Raw genomic sequence first — 19038 nt, forward strand, 5'->3', positions numbered from 1 at the left:
AACAGCTCCAACCAATTAACCAAAGTCTAAACTCCCATATCAAAAATACAAAGCACTTCCTGCACAGATTCTCCACAATGCCCGTCCCTTTACCTGCTGGGTCACTAATGGTTACTGTTGATGCCACTTTCCTATACGCCGACATCCTTGGTTTGATTCAGGTTCATTGAAGATATCTTCATGGATCTAGAGTCAGGGCCAAGACACCCTATTATTCTGTTAAAACTTCAACACCTTCTCTCCCATTTGCTTCATCGTATCCTCATCAACCCAGCATGCCATCTTCCTGGACATTGACCACCTCCTCTTTGATGGTTCCATTTGTGTGCTCTGTCCACACTAAACCCACCAACTACCAACAGTATGTACAACTTGAAGGCTGCCATCCCTTCCACAACCGAAAGTCCCTCCCTATAGGCTGGCTACCCAGTAACATGATGTATCTGCAGTGACAAGAATTCCCTTGCCCAGTATGCAGTAGGTCTCACAAACACCTTCAGAGCCTGGCAGTATCCCCCAGATGTAGTCCACAAACAGATTTCCCATGCCATACCCCCACACACCCTCAGTCCTATAACAACCTCCACAAACCAGCTACAAAGGTGTGCTCCTTTTCACCCAATATGACACTGGACTGGAACAACTGAACCAGATCGCTCATCAGGGCTTTGATTATATGTCATTGTGCTCTGAAATAAGGGACATCACTACCCCACACCCTTTCCAATGCTTCTAAAGTGGTGTCCTGCCATCCACCCACTTCCACAACATCCTAGTCCAGTCTTACACCTCTCCCAATTCCAACCTCTTGCCACGTGGATCATACACGTGAGGAAGACCCAGTTGCAAGACCTACCCAGTCCACCCACGCAGCACTTCATATTCTGGTCCTGTCACAGTCTTACTCAACCCCATCAGAGAGCATGCCACCTGTGAAAGCATCCATGTCATATACTACCTCTGTTGCAATAATTGCACAGCTTTTTATAGTAGTACGATTACCAACCAGAAGTCCACCAGGATGAATGGCTACTGCCAAGAGTGAAGTGAATTACCCTGTGGCACAACATGCGGCTCAACATAATGTGCTTGATTTCAGTAGCTACAATCACAAACTAGGCAATCTGTCCCCCCCCCCCCCCCCTCCCCCTTCCGCCACCTATCACTCTCCACCACAAGATTATCTGAACTGCACAGATGGGAGTTATCCTTACAACACATTCTCCACTCCCAAAATTAGCCTTGCCGTAATCTGCAATAATCTATTGTCCCCATGCATTCCACACAATAGTTTGCCCACCATCAGTTGTATCACCTCCTTTCAATTCATATCCCCTCACCCGCATTGTGACTGCTCTCTGCCAACGCACCCGCCACTCTCTTCCTCATCATCGCTCCTCTCCGTTCTCACCCCCCACCCCTCACAGCCTCCTGATGCTGTTCCAGGTGCCTTGTCTTGTGACCTTCTAGTCCCAACTATCCCTCACCCTTCCCTGCCCCTCTCCAGATTGCTGTGTTCATTCATTGCAACAGCTGCAGTCTGGCCAGAGTGGCCAGAGATAGCCAGCAGATGTGTGTGAGGTGTGCCTGCGACAGAGAGAGAGAGAGAGAGAGAGAGAGAGAGAGAGAGAGAGAGAGAGAGATAGTGAGTGTGTGTGTTCCTGGTTTTTCTTTCTGTTCTGAAGAAGGCTGTGGCCAAAAGCTCAGTGTGTAAGAGTCTTCTCGTTCTGCCTGTCTGCGATTCTGTGTGTCATCTTTACAGTGAGTAGCAATTTATCCTTTTTATAATGTAGCTGGTATTTCACCTGGACTTTCCATCTTGTAATTCTTACCCTTTCATTGCTACCAGAGGAAGAAATTGATAAAACTGTAGATTAAAATGTTGGTGCTGTTAAGACCTTATTTGGCTCTTAATTTTGCAACATGACTTATTAGACCTACTACAGTTCTGCTATTGTTCTGAAGAACATGGAAGAAAAATGTAAATTTTTGGAGACTGCTGGCTCTGACAGATATTACTATAAATGCAGAATTTCGACAGCACCAGTGATACCCATCACAGGCTGTAGGTGGGAGTATTGTAGGGGAGAGACAGTGAAAAAATGGAACTGTGCTGTACATGTAAAGTGTGGGAGACAATAGCTCTGTAGTATCCAAAAGAGATCTAAAATTGATTTCAGTCCTCCTCCTCCTCCTCCTCCTCCTTTGTTCTCCATTATCTAAGATTCGTCCATTTATCTTCCTCATTATTTGTCTTTCAAATATTAATAGTTTTAACCATACTTATTGTATGCATCATTACATTATTACTGAAGAAAACAGCCAATACCAATGACTTTGACTATTTTCAGAGTCAAACAGTGGAAAATCTGGTGTGGAATAACAATAACAATATGAATTAGGATAGGTTGCTACTCAGCACGTACTGAAAGCTCTCTGCCACTGTTGCAGATTGGGGGTGCGGGGAGCAACATCTAATGAAAGCAAAGATGTAAAACATCAGTCTGCCCCTAACCAAAGTGCGCAAGTCATGATAAGGTCAGGGATTGCATTGTTGCCAGTTCCAAGGGACAGTTACTATAGGGCATACTTGTGCTTTGTGTTTGATGCAAACGAGTATCCCACAAATTACATCTCTTGCTTGCTTGTGTAGAATTTGTCACTTACCACCAGCATGAGTCATGGCAATTCACAACAAATGAGATAAAAATTCACTAAATAACTGGTGCCCAGGACAAGCCTGAACTTGACCACCATTATTCGTGACTGCAACTATACTTTCAGCAGCCTAATACAGAGTGGGAGGAGGCCTAAAGAGGCAGCAGAACAAACATTTTGTATTAGAAGATATAGTTTTCTGAGCCAAAATCACTCTGAATTTATTCATTGAAATATATGCATGTAGCATATGAACATTATGTAGACATGGATCCCATAAAGTTTAAGTTTTTGAAGTTTTAGGTGTAGAGTCTCCACTCTTTCCGTGTTGATGAAAATATGCTCTCAGTTCCATAAAATGAGAATTGATATTTCTAATTAAATTATTTCCAACAAAAATACACATTTTGATACCAAAGCCTGCTCACTGAACTGGTGACAGCGGCAGCAGTAGCAGCTTTGTCGGCATCAAAAGTAATGAATATTTGTTGGTGCATTTGTGAAAGTGTCCAGTGTTTGTGTGGTTGTAGTTGTAAGTGCCCTGCGCCACGTGCCGAAGCCTGGCTACGGTCTTGCACCTCGGTCTCACACCTTCAGCAGCACAGGTGGCAGTGCGTCCAACATTGGAGTAAGTTAAACAGCTGTTAACTTAAGAGATCTGCTTCTTTTTAGCCTTGTACAGTATCTCTAGTTAAAACATTTTGCCTCTTGAGCAGTGTATAATTATCAATTCATTCTCATTCTGTGTACATTATGTGGACAATTTCAGTATTATCGTAGTTTGATTTCACTAAAGGTTCTCCAGACTTTCTCATGTAAATATAGAGATTTCAGAAGTGAGCTTAACAGATGAAAAGAGCTACAATATGAATTTGCATGTGTAGTTTACCTATATTAATGTAAGTTCATTCTCTTGCTTTTTGCTGTGTAAGTTTGTTCAGAGACGTTGTAATAGTTGGCCTGTTTAAGACATCGGAATAATTTGCAACTTTTGATCATAACATCTGTGGCTTCTTTGATGTATGAAAGTTTATATTACCATAATGTGCCATAGATGGTATTTTTCTGGTGTCCAGCTAGTTTGATAATTCCATCCATCATAATACAAATTGAACACACAAAAACATAGTATGGATCAAACATTCTGAGGAACACTGTCAAAAGTCACATAATATATCATAACCATGGTTGACTGTAAACCAATACATTCGTGCCAAATGAATGTCTTTTTACACTACATCACATATTCTCAGTTATAATGACAGTATATTAGGACGCTCGGCTAAAATGACACAGGTTTCTATTCCAGATTGTTTGTGTTGTTACTAAATCAGCTTTCCTGTGTGTGTAGGTGTTTCTGTTTTTTGTTGCCATTAATATGATGTTCTGTCATTGTTAATATCCATTCACAGAATATTACTTTTGGGAATGTTGCCCAGTCCCATCATAACTGAGACTTCTAGAAGAACATTGTTTGTATCGACGTGTTCATCTCTCCATTAGGTTTCACATGCAAAGAATACTTGTTAGCTGCTTGCATATCAACCCTGTGTTTTGTGAACATGCTTTATCTGATGACAGTCCTTGTGACAGCTTTATGTTCTTCCTGACAAATCATATAGGTATGATTCCTGTAGAGAATATTTGTAATGAGTGAAATAATGTTGGCAGATTCTGTTAGTCAGAAAGCTTATGTTGCATGAATTCATAATGAAACTAAAAAAAGTGGTACATCCAAGATTCAGGTTGCAAAAAAAGCACCAGGAGGAAGCTTTTAACGAGAAAAAAAATACAGTTTCAAATATAACATTCAAATTTTCTGAAAGACCTTCATCAGAATACAGATGGGGAAAAGGATAATGATAAGACTTGTTTGCAGGTATTGAAAACCAGTTTCTCCAAATTGGGAGCAGGCGTTATAGAATACACAGGAGGAAATGATTAGTTCCTTCAATAAATGTAACACATCAACAGAAGTCAGTAGACAGGGTAGAGCATACTTAGTCTTTTGGTGTACATATAGATGAGAATTTTAATTGGAAAATTCATATTTTAGATCTTCTAAAGCGACTAGGTTCAGCAACTTTTGCAAACTGAATAATTGCCAATGTTGAGGATATAGAAATTAGTAAGCTAACATACTTTGCATACTTTCACTCTCTGATGCCATACGGAATAATATTTTGGGATAACTCAACACTTAGACAAAAAATATTCACTGCTCAAAAGAAATTGGTTAGAATAACGTGTGGGGTTCATAGTCGCACATCTTATAGGCATCTTTTTAAAAGATTGGGAATTCTTACAACAGCTTTACAGTACATTTGCTCACTTATGAAATTTGTTCTCAACAACATGGGCCAGTTTAAAAACAACAGTAACATTCATGATTATTATACCAGAAAAAAGAAAGACTTAAACTATCCTTACTCTACCTATCTTTGGCACAGAAAGGGATAAAATATGCTGCTATAAAAATTTTTGACAAATTACCAGATGAAATAAAATGTCTGACAGACAGCAGTAATAGCATCAAAAATAAATTGAAATTGTATTTCCTTGACAACTCCTTCTATACTATAGTAGAATTCTTGAATAGGAATAAATAAATATGTGCATTTCTTGTGCACTTGACACATTCCACATCATAACGGCTACCATACTGTGCGATTAATCAGTGGAACACGCAACCAACTAACTTACTAAGGAGATGTAAGTTGTGGAGAAGTGTTAGGAAGAGAGGTAAACTTGGAGAGAGAAAATATATGCGCACAAACCAGTTCTTGAGTTGTAAGGAGAACTTCAAATAGGAACAGAGTTGTGGGGGCAAAGGACTGAGGAAGTCTACAAATTTTCTTTGTTTTCAGTAACTCTGTATTTACTATTTCATTTTTTGTTCCTCGTCTGCATCCCAGTGAAGTAGTACTAGAAATGTTTTTGCATTCAGCAGTATTTTTGAACTTGTTTACATATCATCCCTGTTCCATTTTCCTGTTTTAGCAGATATGAAATATTTCCAGTTCAAAATTGATGCTATATCTGAGGAAGTGTTATGTCAGTTGTTGTAATAAATGAAGGAACACCACCTGGATCACAATTTTGTTTATTATAGAATACTGCTTTCAATCTGCTCTGCAGATCATCTTATGATCTAAATTGGAAAAGGAAAAAGAGGTGACAATATACGAATTACAAAAGTTTAATACAAACAGTACCATCAAAGGTAACACAACTAACATCAAAACCTCATTAACATTCTACCTAACCCATACCTGGTGCCACAAGCTGCAGTGTGTCAACAATAGTACAAATGACATAAAACAAACATAAGAATATAAAGGATGCATTGGGGAAAATTTTTTATGGTCATTCACATGACATGTGCATAAGTCATTGGCTAGTACATTGATACAGCGTAAAGAAGATTCTTACATTATAAAATTAAAAAAGTATGTTAAAAGTATGTTTTGGTATTTGTGGTGTGTTACGAACTAAAAGATAAAATTTAAATGTAAATGTAAATTGTACATAATACATTTTTTGTTCTTCTTCGTATATTTTGTAGGACAGTGCAAAACTAACACACACACACACACAATTTTCATTATTTGAGTCCTCAATCTGTTGAAATACAAATAAACAAAACTACTGAGGACTCTTACTGTAAGATAAAAATGGGAAAAAGGGATTTGGTTGCAAAAACAATAATAGCTTGCAGCAAACAGTATTACTACATGTTGACATTATATTAACATATGATAATAGTGTGAGTACATTTATTTATGTTTTAACAAGAACAAAAAATGTGCAGTGTACAGTTTACTGTGATTGTTTCCTAAATTTGTATTTAATCTTTTATTTTGTAACTTATCATACACATTGAAATGTATTAAGTTTACATTTTTTTAAATTTTGTAAGTTATTGTTATTACACTGTATCATTGTACTAGCCATTGATCTGCCCACAAGTCACATGATTATCAAAAATTTTTTTCAGTACATCCTTTGTCAGTTTTGTGTCATTCATAACATGACACATCTTGTGATGCCAGTATGATGGGTTTCTGATGTTTTGATGTTCCCTCTGGTGGAACTGTTTGTAATGTTAGACTTTTGTGATTTTTATTTCGTAGTTTTTTTTTCATTTTTTTTTCTTTCTTTCTTTCATTTTAGACCTGAAGAAGATTTTTAAGGCAGATAAAAACTGATACATGGTAATAACAGAAATTGTGATCCAGAGTGTGTTTTTAATTTATCTGTCTGTGTCATATTTTGAGTGGTATATTCACTAGTGTTGAGTTTGACTTTCATCTCTTACCTCCTTGGACATATTGTACTCTCTGTTTACTCAATTTATTCCAATTTTCCAGGCATACAAGAAATTTTTCTGTTTACACAAGAGCTAATCTTGACATAAGCAAATACTGCTGCATCTACTACTAATTGTCCACTCTGTTGGATCGATTAAACATACGTAAATATCTTCAGCCACAGACTCACTTAAAGCCATTTTTCAGAACTGATGCATTTCACTAAATGTATGGAAATACAGATAACTGTAAAATAGTCAGTAAACATTTGTTATATGATCTTGCAACAATGTTGGTCACTGTCAGCTATTATTAATGAAATAACAGAAGTTTTGACATTTGGATTTAGAAGCCAACCACAACTTTAATTCAAAGAACTGTCACTCAAAACTTAAAATTCTTGTACTATTCAGTGGATTTAAATTTTGTATACATTAAGTTATTCATTCTTGATATTCCCAATGCATCAGTTCTTCAAGAATGAATAATTATAACTTACGCTGTTATTGCTCATGTGTTAAAGTCTTTTTGTTGCTTGTGGGTTGAATAACTCATTCTTTGCCTTATCAGTCAGTCATTTCCTCATCTTGCTTATGAAGCAAAATTTGTGATCCTAAATTGCCAATGTGTCTGACACCTTAGGTAACAATCATTTTATGTCTTGGCAATGTAACAACTTTGTAGACCAATACATTTGTAAACAGTTGTTAAATGCTATTATTTGTCTGAAAGATCCTTGCACTTCAGATTTAGCAGGTTATGCTGAAAACTCTCCCTTATTGATTGCCTCTTTCTCCTGTATTTTCATCAGTGATCACTGTTATCAGTATTAATCCCATGAAGTACTATCGATAGTTCAAAATCACTAACTGACATATCTCACAATATTTTCCTTTAATAATTGATACTATTGTCAACATTCAGTCTTTTTTTCTGTTCTGCTTCTACAGAAATAATACAGTTTGGCCCAAGACAATTCAAGGAGCAGAGAAAGAATAACATAGCCTATGCCACTTGGAGGGTTGTGAGAGGGGGATGTTCACTTATTTCTTGCTTAGTACAGACACCCAACGGATGCACTCACCTTGTACTAATTAGCAGCTACAGTATGAGTAAGGCGGAGAAGTAACAAGGACCTGCGAAAGCGGATTATATTGACATTCAGGTTTAAACACACTTGTTACATTATTTACTTCTCAGCTGACTTGCACAAGCTTGCTGTGGACTGTGTAAGTGTGACTTCAACATTGCTTGTACGGATAATGTCGACTGCAACCAACTTTCATGTGTGGAAGTTTATAATCAGATTGAAAAGTAATTGAAGGTGTCCTCAGATTTACACAGATGTTTTGGTAATGGCAGTAAGGATACAAAAACCGTTGCCAGTGAGCCAGCAGTAGTTTTGGATACTGTGAAACATAATATCAGCATACTGAAACATGAATTGTGGAAATAAATTATCGAAGAAGTTTTGCATGATTCTAATTTGGCTAAGATGATGACATGTGGTCGTACTGAGGCAGAAGCAATTGTGAAAAAGGTTTTGGCTTCAAGAGGTGTTCAGAACTCCATTGACATTTTGGAAAATCTAGCTAAAATAAGCAGGTTTTTCTCTATTGCAACCAATGCATCCAACTACAAAAACAGAAAGATGTTCCCTTTAGTTGTAAAGTGTTTTGATCCTGAAAAGATACGAAGAAACAGGTGTGTTGGCTTGTTACATAGGCTGATGAGAAAGCTATTGATGTTCTCTGTCTGATCAAGTCTTCACACAATTTTCATAATTTAGGCATAAAGAACTTCATGGCATACTGTGTAGATAACGCAAGTGTGAACTACAGGAAGCATAATTCTGTGTTTAAACTGCTTCAAGAAGACAACAGGCAATTGGTGAAACTAAATGTTGAAATCACATATTGCACAAAGCAACAAAACTTGCCTGTGATGTGTTAGATGTAGGTACTGAAATGTCCATCTTGAAATATATGGACCTTTCTGTATCACCTATTCCAAGTAAATGTGAAGTAGTTGTGCAGTTGAGATTTGTTTCAATTAAATCTCCCTTAAACCTCCTTCCACATCATGGTTAGATGTCGCCGCTCGTGGTCTCGCGGTAGCGTTGTCGCTTCCCGAGCACGGGGTCCCGGGTTCGATTCCCGGCGGCGTCAGGGATTTTCACCTGCCTCGAGATGACTGGGTGTTTGTGTTGTCCTCATTATTTCATCATCATCCAGGAAAGTGGCGAAATTGGACTGAGCAAAGATTGGGTAATTGTACGGGCGCTGATGACCACACAGTTGAGCGCCCCACAAACCAATCATCATCATCATCATCATCATGGTTAGATGTCGGTCATACCCCATAAAATTGTGATCAAATTTTGGTCATCCAATAATACATGGACATGTGCCACACACAATTTTCCTTATATGTGACCTTTTCAGTACCATGTGTTATAATTATTTTTGTTTATTTGTGTTGTAGATTAATTCTGTGTCTAATAAGTAACTTTCATCATAAAATGGTGGACATCCCCACCCTTCTTTCTTTCCCAGTTCGGTAAATCCTGCAGATTTTCCTTCATTGAGCGTATCTTCTAGTCCCACATTTGTCATTTCATTATCTGGATTAAGCTCATTAGCCTTCGGATATGTCTTTATCTTCCCAGGCCTTCCCCCTTCACCTACCCCACACATATTTCTTATTGTTTATTTTTCATTAATTTGTGTGCTTTTGTTAGTGAATTCAGTATAGGTAGAACATCTGTTAACTTTTGGCAAGACTGCAGAAAAAAAGTTCACCATTTTATGGATGAACAATTGCATTTTTTTATGTAATTTATGTTAATTTTGTGTGAAAGGAGAGCAGCACCTAAATTGCAAAAATAATGTTAATTGATAGAATGTGTCTTTCTTTGCAGGGTGATTTTTCTTTTAGTGGGCTTGGTGAAAAAACACACAGCACAGAATTTAGTAGTGGAAAATCTGATAGTAAGTACCTCCAGCTAAAATAATTGGCCATTATTATTATTATTTCTCCCCCCCCCCCTTGTGGTATTTGTCACAGTGATATTAGAGATTTTTCATTATCAATCACACAGATAATGATGGAGGAGATATGGTGTAATTTTACCTATTAGATAATGAATTTGAAGCTCATCTTTGTTGGAGACAGATATAACATAACATGGTGTGCAAGTGCATGAATTTGAAAACATTTTAATTTTAACTTATATAATGCAAGACCACAGCCATTTATTTATTTCTATTCAATCCAGTTTGTGCCTCATGAGAACAACTGCAGTATTTCTGTGATGGTGTTTTGTGATACTCAAGAATTTTTTTTTTTGGGGGGGGGGGGGAGATAATGGAGTTTTTTTATGTCTGCCAGTGGCTGTTGTGGTTAAATAATAATAATAATAATAATAATAATAATAATAATCTGTAAAATATAGGTGAGTAGTTGTCTATGAAAATCTTGTCCATTGTCAGTATCAGAACTGTCCACAAGGAAGGAAGTGGGGAAAAATAAAGTTAACACCAATTGCAATAATAATTAATTTTTAAGCATAACTGGCTTTGACACTAAAGTTATTTTGATGATACTGTTGTTTCATATTTTGTTGGGACATAATCATAAGGCATAACTGCTTTCTGGTAGTATTAGCCCATTATTTCATCTGCTCATACAATGCCCTTTTGAAACCTTTACTATGCTTGAAGTAGTGTAGGTAAACTAATCTGCTGTAATAATAATTTTAAATATCTATTGTACACACTTCTAATTGATTGTAAATACCCACCTGTTTTCCATTACTTTCAGCACTGTTTTCTGAGAGTTTATTTTAATGATCAAAGTAAAAATTGCTGCTAGTGACAGTTGCTATACTATTTCCTCTCCCATATCTTTAAAAATTAGCCTTTCAAGGATTACTTACCTCGATACTGACAAGTTCTACAGTAAAATTTTTTCAGTGATAAACTACACTGGTTGGCAATGAAATTATTTTTAAAGATAAAAGGTTTTCTGCTGTATTTTTTGGTTCTGATTTAAAGTAAAGTTCTTAAAATGTTCAACTACATTAAATCTTTATACAAATTTAAGGGATGCAACATTTAGCCATTCAGTCAATTATAATAATGCCAATATTGTTCTGTGATATTTTGCAGTGTAACCTACTAGAAAAAATCGTTTTAGTTTATAGTCTACAATACAGCTACCTCAGTGAGACAGCTGTGCAAAAGTAGACAGTCACTGGACTCAGAAAGTCAGGCCAAGTATAACACCCAAAGCTATAGGGGGAAAACATACTGTTTGATTCTTTGGTAGATATAAAAAAAATAAAGAAATTCCTGCCTCCACTTCAAATAAGTTGTGAAATTATCAAACAGTTTATTAAAGCACTACCAAAAGATGGTGAAACATTAAAGTTGTTGCAAGATGACTTCAGAGGAGATCAGAAGTAAGACAAAAAGAAGGGGTTTTCATCAGCTCTGACATTCAGAAAATAACAAAAAACAAAATATTTGAAAATAGCATGAAAGGCATTGAAAGATCAGCTTTGATTTTCTTGAAAGAAGTTTTCAACAAGTTCCTCAGCATCTACAAAGACCCCGATTGTGAGAATACAGTAAGAAAAATAATGGATAACTTCAAAGTATTTGGTGCCTTGGTGAGCTTGAAGCTGCACTGCCTGGACTCCAATGCAGAAAATGTAAGTGCTGTGAGAGAGGAACCGAGAGAAAGGTTTCACCAAGTGAATAACGAAATGGAGCTGTGGTATCGGGGTCAATGGGATGTCAGCATGGTAGCTGATTATCCTGTATGCTGCACAGGAAGTGTCCTCAGGTAGTGCACCAAAGAAAGAGTTCTAAACATCATTTTGAGGAGGAAAAGAAGAGACATTAATATTTATGCATTTGGATTAGTAGTGAGGGACACAGTACTTAAATATAATGTTAAGCATTACTTAGTTTAGCATGCATTTTTCTTTGTGTGTGTGTGTGTGTGTGTGTGTGTGTGTGTGTGTGTGTGTGTTTCGGGGGGGGGGGGGGGGTCACATGTGCACATATTTAAAATGAACTTTCTGTATCTTCATCATTACTTTGTGAAAAAGTCTTATGTTAAGGGACAATACTCTTGGTGTTCCTGAAGTTAGGTTATAAAGAAAAATTTGGATCACCTAAAACAGTTTTAAAAACATATGCAAACTATAAATTTGTAGACTTGTGCTACTGACATTGTAAGTGGTTCATTGGATTTGCTGAAAGTGAGTCAGAAAGGTTGCCCACATCTGTGTGTTAAGCTGTGTGTCAGTTATTTATTGTATAAGTTATATTATTGATGAGGAGACTTAATAATCATATAAAATACAGATTAGAATAAATTCACTTAATGTAAACAATTTTCTTTTTATTTATGTATTTTAATCTTACAACAAATTGGTCATGATTGTAGTAATTTCCAAATGCTGTGCACTGTTGCTTGAAAGGACTATAATAAGATTGCATGTGGGTTACTTGCATAAGGTTTCAGAGTAGTCCCTTTCATTCAAAGCACACCATGGAGAATTTATATTTCAACGAATTTGAGTATTTACTTCAATAGTGTAAAGACCTTGACATACAAGAACATCAGTTATGGAGTGTTCTGTGCCCTAACTTTCTGAGATTGCTTAAATCAAATTTATATGGAATGGTGATAAATGGAGAATTTAGGAAAGTTATTGTAGAGCAAGCCCTCTCTTTGTTCTCCTTAGGAGTGGCATTCCTTTTTTTTAGTCTGAGTTGCTAATGGGTACACACCAGTAGCTATTTGTGATAATAATTTTGGAGCCTGAGGAAGTAAATATTTACAGTACAAAGATTTTTGTAATTTTGACTTAGTAGTAGACTTGCATCTGTAGCTTCTTGTAATAGATTTGAGGTAACATATGTAAAGTGCATTGCAATAGTAATGGCTGTTGGTTTGACAATTTGCATTTTCTCCTCCCAGTTTCAGCAGGCTCCATTTCTGAGGTGGACAGGCGGGCATTGGTATGTATCATCAGATATGTTGTTGTGGGTCTGTGTATCATTGGTGGCATGGCAAAAGAACCTGTAGTGTAGTGGCTGAGCTCTTGTGTTCTTACCTATGTCCCAAACTTCTGTTTATTTCTGTTTGTCTTTAATGTAAATTTTCTGTGGATTTCTGGTTGGACTTGACCTCTCGCTTCTTCCAGAAGACACCAAACGCATTTTCTTCTAATGTGTGTTACCTGTAATGGGCAAGCCTGTGCATGTAGTGTAGCATTCCTGCAGATTTGATTAAAATTTCTGTATTTTAAGCTGTGTTTCATCAGTTCCTACTATTTAGCACATAAAATGATATCTTCCAGTGATTAAAAATAGACTAACTGAAGAGGATAATTTTAAATATAAATTGTTGGTATTCAGGAGGTAGTTTGACACAGCTAATTGGTCTCCAAAAGATCAGTCCACTTGAACCAAACAGTGCACTGATTTTAGTGGATTTTAAAAGAAAAATAATTTGGATTGTGATTTGAAAGAGAGAACTTTATAAAAAATTTATGATGGTGAAACGGTGAAGTATATTTGTACACTATTCAAATAGCAGTTCAAATTTTCATATCAAGAGACTGTGCACGGTTGTTTCTATGTATCTCACAAGATCTTTGAACCAATGAAACCCAGCCCATGGGGTGTAAGCAAAGTTAAAAACTGTAAATTCAGAAGATCAGATTTGAACAAAGGAGGGGGAAAAAAAGGAAGATTGCAGTGTGAACGAAGACGAATGAGAAGTAACTAATGTGCTTGAATTTTTAGTGTCGCAGTTTCATATGTTGTTCACAGCATGTGTTGTGTTTGGTCATAATTGGGGTTGTAGATACCTTGTTCTTTCCCATGTTGCTTTTTTTCTGTGTCTAGTCTGAATACAACTGCAACTGTTGGGTCTTAAAGCTCAAAGCTCATTTTTTATTTCTAATTGCATGACTCAGTTTAAACCTGGTAGGCTTAGTTTGATCTTTGTATGTGAACAATATTAAAGCAGTATATTAAAATAAATTATTAAATTGCCTGATTTTTTTTTTCCAAAATTATTGTTCCCAGGGAAAATTGCATAATTTGTGATTAGTACAGTTTGTCTTCTTCTCCCCCCTCCCCCAATGCATTCTAATTTTCGTTTTTGGCATGTTCAAAATTCTCTGAAATTATAGATAAATTTTCCAAATTTATCTGTAGATCATATGATAATAGTGTGAACTGAGATGTACAAAAACTATCTTTATTTTTATTTTGTGTTCTTGTGCACGAGTTAATGTTTATTAAGTTCTTCCTTCAAAATTGTGCATACTTTTCTATACTGCCTGTTTTGGTCATGGAGTGAATAGATCTGTGAGAGTGCTTGTTTTAACGTCTTATTTGTAACTATGATTATTATAATGTATTTACCTTCTTCAATGACAAGCTGTTGAAATACCCGCTGTTTCCCTATATACAGCAGGAAAATGACCAGAAATTGAACACTTCCTTTGTGTAAAAGTATCTGTAGAATTAGTTATTATCCTGTGAAATTTCACCTGGTGTATAACATTCTTTCCTCTTCTTTTTTAACATCAATGTCACCCATGTAAGAATGGTAAGCAATGGTTGAAGGAAATCAATGACACTTGCTGTAACCACTGCTTCACTCTGTGATTAAAGCAGAATTTACTTGTTCAAAAACAATGGAAAGTCTAGGTTGAAATAGCAATGTGCAAAGGATAGAGTGCTACTCACCTTGCAGAGAAGGCATTGAGTAGCAGACAGGCACAATGAAAAAGTACAGGGAGGAAAGTACATGCTATTGCTGACTTTATAAAATTGAGACTTAACACCATAATACATGCTTAACCCAGCAGAAAACAATGTTGAAAGTGTGAAAACATGTAATCGCAGTAAGTGTACAGCACCACTGCTCAGGCACAAGAAGACACAGGGACTTCATCTTAAAAAGATTCCCATCAATATTCAAATAAATATCAGTTTTCTTAAGTTTTCGAGTCGGCAGTGGCATATGCTTTCCTGGTTGAACAGTGTGTGTGCGCCATGAGGAGTTGTTACAGTAGATCTTTTTCGTTGTGAAGATGGTCCTTGATCGAAACCAGTAGTGAATAAATGTATTGTAGGACAACGCAGTGTCTAGCGTGCATTTCTCTATGTATATTAAGGCTGTTGACAGTTGCCTGAAAAATGTTTGTGACAATGAAAAAGACTGTTAAAGTATTAAAGCTTTTGGACAAAGTCCTTTTGTGCCTGTCTGAAACTTTTTAAAAAAATATAGCGTTTTGGTCTTTCACAGAATTAGTTACCAGTTTTCTATTGGAACACTGTAGCGATTATTTCCAAATCCCATACTAGATGTTTCTATCTGTTGCTAGCATAATTAGTAAGAGACCTTAAAGAATTAATGTAAATAAATGATGTTGAATTATTATGTTTATTCAAACTTGATATTTATTGATTGTGTATGGTAGAGTTTTACAAGTAGATATGTAAAGATTTCAGATGTTTTCTAAAAATTAGAATGTTTCCAGCTCTTAAGATATAAAACAATATTTGTAATAAGCTCTGTATTATTCTATGATGTTGTTCATAAGAAAATACAATTTTGAACTTCATATCAAGAGAATATTGGAACTTCATTATCAGCAAAGTTCTAGTTCAAATAATGTAAATATGAGGCGGTAATTTAGCACTGTTTGAGGCTGATTACACTGATGTTGAGCAACAGTTGGTACTTTCATTAGTAAGCAAATTGTATCAGTGTATTTGACTTCATAGTTGCTGGCCCAGTTTCATCATTCAGTCTGAACATATTAAAAGTGAAGCACCCTAGATGTGAATTTACTAGTTCTTGCTGGATGGTATCCCTTAGTGATTTAGATCTAAATTAAAACATGCACAATTGCAGAATATCAGCGCAGTTATCTGCCCATCTCTGTAGGTTAGCATAACGTAAATTATGATTCCACCCATGTGCTTAGGGACTTCATCTTAAAAAGATTACCATCAATTCTCAAATAAATATTGATGAGACATTAAATTTCAATTTTCCTTCCTTCCTCAAACAATAGGCTGTGCAGGAATTTTAAATGTAGTTGCATGTCTTAGGTTCTGAGTAGCAGCATAACAGAGAGATGTCTCGGAAAAAGGCATTCACCAAAATTAAATTAAATTTTTGTTTTTGTAGTACCTTTCTCATTTCATTTTCTTAATCCTACAGTGACACACATATTGCACAGTTCTTTTTCTTTCCACATAGAACTGTTTTATATTTGTGTCCTGTATCACGCTCTTCATTAATTTCAAAAAGAACATTTCATTTGAAAATAAAGTGACAATAAATTGTCTATCACACATTGATAATAAGTCACAACTCTTCTCCTTCATGTTCCAGAGGCATTGCATGAGGTACAGGTGAAAATTCTGTATCGATTTAAAAAGAAATAAAAAAAAAAAGAAAAAGATAATAAATAGATAATGTCAAAAGTCTTTCCATTTTGGATATGCTTTTTTTTTTTTTTTTTTTTTTTTTTTTTTTTTTTTTTTTTTTTTTTAATAGATCTTGTGTTTCTTGGGTAAAATGGTGGACATGTATCTCTTTGAAAGTTGTGAAACAATACACAAAATCAGCAGTAGAGGTATCATTGAGTAACAGACAGGCATAATGAAAAGACTGTTCAGTGAGTTTATGTGCCACAGGAAGGTAAAGAAAATAAAATGCGAGAGTGAAGAAGGAAGAGTGACCAATTTGAAGGTCTGGGAATAATTATATTGGCAGGAAGAATGTGGGACAGAAGATGCTGTATCAACAATCCATGTGGTCATGTAGCTATCCATGTGGTCATGTAACTATATGTTGAGCATGTATGGTTTGGAAGACGACAGTAAAACGTATGACAGAAGAGAAAGATAAGAAAGGGCACTAAGTAAATACATGAGTTAGAGATTAGCAATGGAGGAAAACAGCACTGGGCTGTGGGACGGAAGAAAAGCCACTGGGCAAAATCAACAATGGAAAGACCAGGATGGTATAACAACAGTTGTTGTTCCAAATACACAAAATCAGTTGTATATTTAAAACAGTCCAAACATTGTTGAGAAATTTGTTTCAGTTTTTTGTTTTCATCAGCATTTAACATATGTATCACCCACTTTACTTAAAGCTCTCTCAAAGGAAAGTCTTCATGTAAAATATACTGTACAGTTTGTGTTAAAAAGCTTAGTGTGACAGCTCATTCTGACCTTAGTAATCACCAATTGGCCAATATCATATTGTACACATTCTCAATTATTTTTATTCGTGGTTGCAATTTTGAGAGTCCTTTTCACATGTGCGATCTGCAAGAGAAGTAAGCCAGGGCCATTCCTAGTTTGCTAAAAATGAAGGAAGAAGATAAGCAGGCTCTCAGACTTTCAAAAACTCTGGATAAATTTGTAGAAACTATGGATAAATTTGTGGTGCTAATAAAATCAGTAGCCAATTGAATGAAACATGTTCAGCACTATTACTTGAAAAAGCATATAAAGAAATCTATTCCATAGATGTTTACTTTTATAAATTATTGCACCACATTTAGCAAAAATACAAAAACAAAATTTCATTGATGTCAAAGCTAATTCTGCACCATTCAGCAAACTTTCCACCTTATCTAGGTTTGCACATTAATGGTTCTGAGGCATGTAGATCATAAGGACATGGATGCCATTGTACTTACATGGTGGAATTTTCCATCATCTCTTAATATGATTAGAGCATTTCAGAATTTCACTAGTCTGCAAATATGTTTTCTGTCTCAAAGAACTTTGTTCAAGCACTGAAAGAGACCATACACGTTTGTAATGCCAGCACTAACACTTCAGTTCATTGTCAGCCAAATGAACCAGAAATGGAACACTTATTTTGTTGGTGTCTACGGAAGCACAAAAAACATAAAAACTTTCTGGAACAATGTGAAACCAATATTGAGGAGCCAAAACATTATGAACCCATGTTTAATAGTGTGTTGGTCCACCTTTGGAACATATTACAGCAGTGATTCTTTGTGGCATGGATTTGAAAAGTCCTTGGTAGGTTTTTAAGAAGTATGAGGCATCAGATGTCTATACACAGGTCACATAGTTCCTGTAAATGACAAACCAATTATATGTGAGTTCAGAGCTGGAGCCCAGTGGTGTACCAGGTGTTTTCCATTGGGTTCAGATCAGGTGAATTTAGTGGCTAAGATGACGTTGAGTTCATTATCAAGCTCCTCAAACCATTGTATATTCTGGCTTTATGACACAGACAGTTATCCTAATGGAAGATGCCAATGGGGAGAACATCAGGCAGGCATGAAAGGATGCAGGCAGTCCACAATAATGTACCCATAGTCCATGGCTATCATTGTACCATAGATTAGTACCACTGGTCCCATGGAATCCCAAGTGAATGCCCCCCCCCCCTCCCCTCTCTCCCACTGCTGCCACTTAAATAATGTAATATTGCTCCCACCAGCTTGCATCCGTGGGTGCATGTCTCAAACTGCTGTTTGCCTATCATGCCATATCGGGTCACAACCATTGACCTGGTGTAACAAGAAGTGTAATTCGTATCACCAGGTGACATGTTTCCATAGATTGATGGCACAGTGTTGATGGTCTTATGCTCACTGCAATTGTAGTTTATATAGCAGGCAAACCTCCAACCTGCACATGCTGTGATGAGATGTGGACTTCTAATTCAGATGCTCATTTCCCGGTGCCCTGCCATAACAATCTGCCCATTGGCAGAGTCCCTTATCTTGGTGGATTTTCCTGTTATCGGCATGTGTCATCACTAAAATGTTTCCCATTTCATCTCTGCCCTCCTTATTTACAGGGTTATTACAAATGATTGAAGCGATTTCACAGCTCTACAATAACTTTATTATTTGAGATATTTTCACAAAGCTTTGCACACACATACAAAAACTCAAAAAGTTTTTTTAGGCATTCACAAATGTTCGATATGTGCCCGTTTAGTGATTCGGCAGACATCAAGCCGATAA

At 36.3% G+C, this 19038-nt stretch overlaps 1 protein-coding gene across 6 annotated transcripts in view; it reads left to right on the forward strand.

The window, feature by feature from the left end:
• Positions 1-19038, forward strand: part of LOC126175901 (actin-binding LIM protein 2) — a 328131-nt gene that overhangs the window by 293029 nt on the left and 16064 nt on the right. For 3 of the 6 annotated variants that reach the window (XM_049922962.1, XM_049922960.1, XM_049922961.1), the window contains 2 exons: positions 9889-9958; positions 12963-13003. In XM_049922962.1, coding sequence (XP_049778919.1) covers positions 9889-9958; positions 12963-13003 — 111 coding nt within the window. Of the gene's footprint in view, positions 1-3188; positions 3287-9888; positions 9959-12962; positions 13004-19038 lie in introns of all 6 variants that reach the window. The other 3 variants (XM_049922959.1, XM_049922964.1, XM_049922963.1) reach the window with 3 other exon arrangements.

The sequence above is a fragment of the Schistocerca cancellata genome, chromosome 3 (genome assembly GCF_023864275.1).
Source record: "Schistocerca cancellata isolate TAMUIC-IGC-003103 chromosome 3, iqSchCanc2.1, whole genome shotgun sequence".
In the NCBI taxonomy this organism is placed as follows: Eukaryota; Metazoa; Arthropoda; class Insecta; order Orthoptera; family Acrididae; genus Schistocerca; species Schistocerca cancellata.